Source organism: Sphaerodactylus townsendi, linkage group LG13 (genome assembly GCF_021028975.2).
Source record: "Sphaerodactylus townsendi isolate TG3544 linkage group LG13, MPM_Stown_v2.3, whole genome shotgun sequence".
NCBI classification, from domain to species: domain Eukaryota; kingdom Metazoa; phylum Chordata; class Lepidosauria; order Squamata; family Sphaerodactylidae; genus Sphaerodactylus; species Sphaerodactylus townsendi.
This window is the reverse complement of record NC_059437.1, coordinates 29,934,060-29,940,966: the sequence shown is the minus strand read 5'-3', so window position 1 is coordinate 29,940,966 and position 6,907 is coordinate 29,934,060. Positions and strand designations below refer to the sequence as shown.

Sequence of the window (6,907 nt, the reverse complement as noted above, 5' to 3'; positions counted from 1 at the left end):
AACTGCCACTCTCCTTAACTTCTGCAATTAAAAGAGCCCCTCTGGTTTGTGTTCACTCAGTGTTTATTTTCCCACTTGGCAACACTGTATATTTTTAATATAGGATGACACTGAAGGAACACAGACCTTGATGTTCACATACAAGACTTTTTGCCAGTAATCCACCAAACCTCTGACATTTTGGGGGGGATGGTCCTTAATTTTAGTCAGTGTGCTCCAGCTCCTTTACTGCTTGTACCAATCAATAACATCTCCTCTCACAAAAAGCATCAGTAATTACCCAGAAAACTATGGGGAAAAGACAACAAGGCTCACAAAGATGTTTCCTCCACTTTTTCCACTGCTGCTGCCTGTTATCCAATTTTCAGGAAATATAAGAAGGAAGTGTGTAGTATCAGCAGTTGAAGAGATTTCAGGAAGCCAAAGCTAGCAAGAAACAATGTAAAAGAGTACTCGGTGCTTGTCAGACCCTGGAGGCTGCACTGATTCTATAACCTGTTACTGACATCAATTAAAACAGTAGAACTAACCACTTCTCTGATTATCACTGTACAAAAAAGCCCACCTGCACCATGGTTCTTACCCAGAGGGCAGTGCCCCTAAAATTCCTGGAGATTGGAGGTAGGGCCAATGGAGAGCAGAGTTGGGGGTGGGGCAAGCTTATCAGAGAGATGAATAATGCCATATAGTCCAGCCTCTCGAAGCTGCCGTTTTCTCCAGGGAAACTGATCTTTATCATTTGGAGATCAGTTGTAAATCCAGACAGTGCTTTTATGTTTGTTTTTAAAAATAAGAATACTTTCTTGTAAGCTTCATTCAGTAGACTTCAGTCCAATTGTGAGTCGCCCTTTTGGGGATTAAACTAATTACCGTAAAGTTATACTTTGTTGGCCCATGAAGAATCATGGAGGTGGGGGGTGGGGTGGACAATTAAATTAGGACCTCCTCCATGACATCACCACCCTGTTTTGAGTTTGGGGGCTACTTGAATAGCTTCCCATTCAGCTCAGCCGTCACCCATTATTGCCCAAGTGTTCCAGCTGCTGAAGCTTGGGGCAAGATGAGCAGGAAATGCCTGGTCTAGTCCTAAATCTCAGCGATCCTATGGAGGGGCAAAGGATCTTAAACTTTCTTTTCTTATGCTGCATGGGTGACTGCAGAGGGATTGGTTTGTGCTCTCTCTTCTTTGTTCACTTACAAATATTTTTCTGCATAAAGGAAGCCCCTAAGCAAGCAGAAACCCCAACCTCGGATGTGACTGGACTCATTTTGCTGTTTTACTGGTAGGCACTCCATGCTGTCAAGGTCACTTATTGATAATGGGAAGAAATTATTCTCTCACAGAAAGATGAATGGGTTATCCAAGGAAACGGATTGCCAATAAATCTAAAGTCAAAGCAGTATATTATCACCCATGAAATCCAGTGCCACCACATGTATTGATGGCTGTCTGCTTCCATGAGAGATATTGACTCTATTGGCCTCTTGCAGCTAACAAGAGAAGCCCCCCCCCCCCCGAATGTATTTTGGACCATGTTCCTGCTTCTAGGGTTCAAATTCCATGCCAGCAAAAAGTGGGCACAAGGGAAGCAGACAAGCAGAAACAGTGGCCCTCTCTGACCTTTCCCTTAAGACAGGGGACAATTTTCTTTAGCAGCTTTTATGCACAAGGCTGCTAGAGAATAGATCCTTCTGGGTGAGACCATTTTAACACAATGGAAGCAACTTAGGTTAACTGCCCAGACAACAAAATGCTTCAGGGTGCAGCAGATGTGTGTTCAAGTCACCCCATCCCCCTTTGTCCCTTCCCTTCTAATAGCTGAAGTTTAGATTGCAAGCTCTTTGGGGCAGGGGCCCATCTGTGGTTAGCTAATTTTACTCTGTATAGTGTCATGTAAATTTATGTAAGCCGCCCTGAGCCAGGCATAGGTCCGGGAGGGCAGGGTATTAAACCAAACCAAACCAAACCAAACCACCCACCCACCAGTTAATCAAATAGGCCAGAAAAGGTGACAAAGTACCCTTGCCAGTGTTTGTTGCTATTGTGATCCTGTTGGAAGTTCTCTTGGAAGCCAAGACTGGGTACACTCAATGGCAACTGTGTGTAGAAGCTGCAGTCCCTGTCTGTGCAGATGATTATTTAATCATTCTTCCATCCTGATTCAAGCAGTTAAGTATTGCCCATCTTTCTGGCTCTTCAGTTCTGCTTGTAGGATTCCTGGAAGCAGCTCGTTGGCCACGGTGTGAACAGAGCGCTGAACCTGATGTGCCTTTGAATTGACCTTATGGTTGCATTTGCCTCTGCAACTAATTCACATGTGGATGGCACAGAGGAAGGGGCCATGAAGTGCTAAACAGCAATTAAATTCCTGATACAAACCCCAGGATTCAGGGTGAGGGTTTACGTATAGAGACCAACAAAAGTCATGTGGAACAGTCAGTCTGTGAATACGAGCAGCCTAAAAATATGGTGGTTTTAAATTTCAAGCTTCCTCCTCAAGCAGGACTGTGAAGCGGCAGTGTAGAAATATTTTAAATAAATAAACAAATTAAGAAGTCGCTTCAAATATGTTCCACAAGTGCCACCCCACTGGCCAGAGAACTAGAATATGTGAGCAGATTTATTGCTGATATTCACTCCAAGAGAAAGAACTGGAGACTTTTACTGTACTTGCAATCAAACAGCACAGAAAAGAACACCTCCTCATTCCAGATGCGTAGTCACTCATGCTATGGGAAAGACACTCAAGTGAAAATGAAGAAAACTTGTACCCAACAGGCTACAATGATGACTTCAAAAATTAGTTCTCCCACTGGAGTAGCATAAGTAAATTGCTACTCCAGTGGGAGAACTAATTTTTTGAAGTCATCATTGTAGCCTGTTGGGTACAAGTTTTCTTCATTTTCACTTTAGTGTGTACCTTCCCCTTTTGCTTAGCATGGGAAAGACACTCTGCACATGTATGGTAGCTCTTAATCATTAGTTCATGCTTTCCAGAAAGTTCATGCTTTCCGGAATTTAATAACTGTTCAGACATATTAAAGATTCAGACCCAAGGAGAATTCTTTGCAATCCCTTCAGGTGCCTCACTGGCTTGTTTTGAAAGCCAAGAATTCTTTAAATTTCTCCTTGCTGAAGCATTTTATTTTTCTTTCTTTCTTTGATTCTTCTCAACCACACACAGATAGGTTCTTTTTCTGTTTTGTTTCAGCAATTCCTCTCTGCAAGGGAAAAATTGTCCACACCGTTATTGCTAGTTAAAAGTCACACCCTCCCAAAGTATGATACCTCCCATCCACCCCCTTTCTTATAGGGCCCTGGGTAGAATTGCTCAAACCAAAATACATCTTTGTTACAGATTGCAGGGTATTAATCTTTAAAAAGTGGTAAGCACTACGCCAGTCAGCACAGCAATGGCTGAGAACAGGGTTGTGCTCTCACAAAACCCACTGGAGCAAGTATAAAGTGCTTTCCGCTCCTTGTTCATAAATTGCAATCTTTCCCCATAACATACGGACAAAGGTCCTTTTCTTCAATCCAGAACAGATGGGCTCCTAAGCATATTTATTGATGATAATGTCAGTTAAATAGCTAATGAGCCTAAATATCTTGTTTGATTCAAAATTAGGAATTGCCTCCACCTCTTTTTACAGGATCCTGTGAGTTCACAGATTCATACATTTTTTTTTAAGTTTCTACTGTCTGGTGCCTTGCTCTATCATCCTTCAGCTTTATGCCAGTACTCATGCACCTGATCCAGGTGGCATACACTCTTAAGCCTTTCTCATTCAGGTTAAACTCTCAAATGCCAGGGTCATTGATGAAGCTATACAAAGGAACTAATTCCTTGGTTCCCCACCACCAGAGGCACAGCACCTGCTTTGGATGCAAGAGGTCCCAGGAACACCTAAAGGATTCAAGTGACCTTTGCTTCAAACTCTGGAAAGCAGTTGCTAATCAAGGAAGAACTATAAAACTTCTTTAATGCTATTGTGGACAAATAGAGCTCAAGACAGAAGTTTGAAGGCTGTGAAAACATGATGAAACTCATTTCCCTTGTAACCCGCCCCCCTCGCCCTTGAACCGCCATAGTTTTATAGCAAATTTTAATCCAATGTAGTGCACCTTCGAAATATATTTTGGAGAGATTTCCATCATCATACTCAAGCAGAATCTTTGAATATATTTCTGAAAAAGAGGAGATCTTATTAAACAGGTGTTGTTGTTTTTTTTAAAAAAACAAGATTTATTAAAAGCTACATGCTTGCTGCTCTCATTCTCTGGAACATCTTCCTGATACTTCAAAAGCCATTTTGGAATAGCCAGTCTCTTTTTCTGCCACTCCTCATGTCAGCCTTAAAAAGGCCCAGCAGTTCAGCCATTAGCTCCATCCACTTCTTCATGGACTGCATCCAGGAACTTGGGAATTCTATCATTCAGTGGCTCTCTGTGCAGGGTTACAAATGAAGAGAAGCATCTCCTAACCCAAATTTTTGTATATGTAGTTTATAAATAACCATCTTCTGGTCTTAAGTTCCTTATTGCAGGTCACCTAACCACTGCCAGGTTTGCTACTCATACTGATCACACTGAGCCAGGGTCCAGCCCCAGGACCAAAAAATAAAAATGAAAACTACATTTAATCCCCAGGGAGGGTCATTAGTATTTGAGAATGGCTGCGCTTTCCATACTCCCAGTGAAGACTTCCAGGCAACATGCCCAGCTAATCTCAGTATCAGCTAGGTTACTGGTAACATCCCACAAGTTAGATATGGATGTGCAAATCCAATTTCACCTCCACCATTGCCAATTACCCAAAACGCAGAATGTTGCTGCTGAGTTAATCAGTAGTGGGGAAAAAAATGTTTGGTCTGCACAAACACGTTTAAGATGCAAATTCAATATTAACACTCTCTTAATTAAATAAGCTTTCTTCAAAACAAAAAAGAGCTGTTCCTTGTTTGCCAAGTCTAAAATGAGTTCCTCGTGGTTAATTATCATCATTTAAAAAGACACCAGTCTATTTTCGTTTTTAAAATAAACTTATTTGAGGATGCCCACTCCACATGCCTGGAGAGGAAGAAGAGAGTTTGTGGTGATTTGTTTCAGGATGAAGCTTCATGGATTCAAGCTGGTCCGTTTATTCAGGCTCTCTTTTGCTTAAAAAAGTCACTCGACCAACAGGAGAAACACGGCTGTTAGGACAACAGCCAACAGATCAAGATTTGGAATTGCACTGAGCGATCCAAAGTTGTGAATCGATGAGACCTCTTTGCTTTGCTGATTCAAGAGCTGTTTGTTTGAAGGAATGTCATCTGTGTCCATATCATATGCCAGTTCTGGAAAGAAAGAAAAACAGACAGTCAAGAAAGCACACAATCCTTTCCAGTGTGCCTCAGTTTCAGTGTCCCTCAGTTTCATGGACATACTATTTTAGAGAAAGGTTTTCAATGAGGAGTAATGCTCAATCCAGGATTTGGGGGGGCCTTTGCACAAGAACATCACAAGAACATCCCTCTGCCCCTGGATCAGAAAAAGAATCCAGCTATTTAAAAAGTAGCCATCCTGATGTTTCTGGGAGTTGCGAAGAGCACCAACAATTCCACTCACTCCATTGGCTGTCCCCACTAACTGCCATTTGAAGGCCTACTACCTCTGAACATGGACGTTCCATTTAGCCAGCATGGCTAATAGCCATGGATTGACTTACCCTCAACAAATATACCTTTTCCCCACAATGGCTAGTCAGATACTTCCAAGAAACTCATAACCAAGCCATGGAAGAAATTCCCTGTAGCCTCTTTAACCTGAATGAGGCAGGGCAAGTAAATAAAGAATTCTCTCAGGCCATTTCTGAAAATGGCAATCGTGGATTCCACACGGGAATGGTTGTGATTGAATGAGGTGCAGGGCTGCAAAGAACCACCATGGGCCTCAGGATAAAGGTTCCACCCACCCCTCCCATATGACCCTGTTCCAAATCAAATATCATAACAAAAGAAATCACCATGGTTGCTGTTACCATGAATCTATAAGTAATAAAAGAATCGGCCTGTCAGCTGTCTATTTATGGCAGGCGTACCTAATCAGATAATAAAACTAGGAGACTCAAAATTTGCCGCCAGCTTCAGGATGACTGTGGGAGTTCCAAGGTCAAAACTGAAAGACATGTGAATATCCTGGACCAGGTGAGACAACTCCCCCCTCCCCCATGGAGCTATTTGCAGTGGAAGCTAAGGGTCCCTGGGCAGGCATAAAATCATGATGGAACTTGGGGTGCCAAAAATGAAAGGAATTGGAACATCCTGGACCAAGTTATTTCATGATAGGCAACATGTAACATGTAATTAAAAAAGCAAACTGTGGGGTGCCCAGGATCCCTGGCAATGCAACTCTTATGGTATCAGTACAACAACCTCTGCCCCACAGGAAACATATGCTTGCTGAGGGGCACAATGCCAGTGTATAATTGGCTGAAGAGTTTGGGTTTACACTTCACTTTTCTTTCCTGTAAGGAGTCTCAAAGTGGCTTACAAACTCCTTTCCCTTCCTCTCCCCACAACAGACACCTTCTGAGATAGGTGGGGCTGAGAGAGTTCCAAGAACTGTGACTAGCCCAAGGTCACCCAGCAGGAATGTAGGAGTGCAGAAACAAATCTAGTTCATCAGATAAGAATCCACCACTTATGTGGAGGAGTGGGGAATCTAACCCAGTTTTCCAGATTAGAGTCCACTGCTCTTAACCACTACACCTGGGAGGGCTGCTGGGTGACACACTCTCAGCCACATCTGTATCACAGAATAAAAGGGAGGACACAAGAACAATGCCGCTTGGGGTCCCCACTGGGGAGAAAGACTGGGTTATGACATTTGGTAAAGATCTAATTTTTAATGGCATTAAAAAGA

General features: G+C 42.6%; 1 protein-coding gene across 1 annotated transcript in view; it reads right to left on the bottom strand.

Moving 5' to 3' along the window:
• Positions 1 to 3,967: 3,967 nt before the first annotated feature.
• Positions 3,968 to 6,907, bottom strand: part of GPC3 (glypican 3) — a 297,585-nt gene continuing 294,645 nt past the window's right edge. Inside the window, exon 8 of the mRNA XM_048514801.1 lies at positions 3,968 to 5,340. Within this exon, the coding sequence (XP_048370758.1) occupies positions 5,171 to 5,340 (170 nt within the window). The 3' untranslated portion in view covers positions 3,968 to 5,170. The remainder of the gene's footprint in view (positions 5,341 to 6,907) is intronic.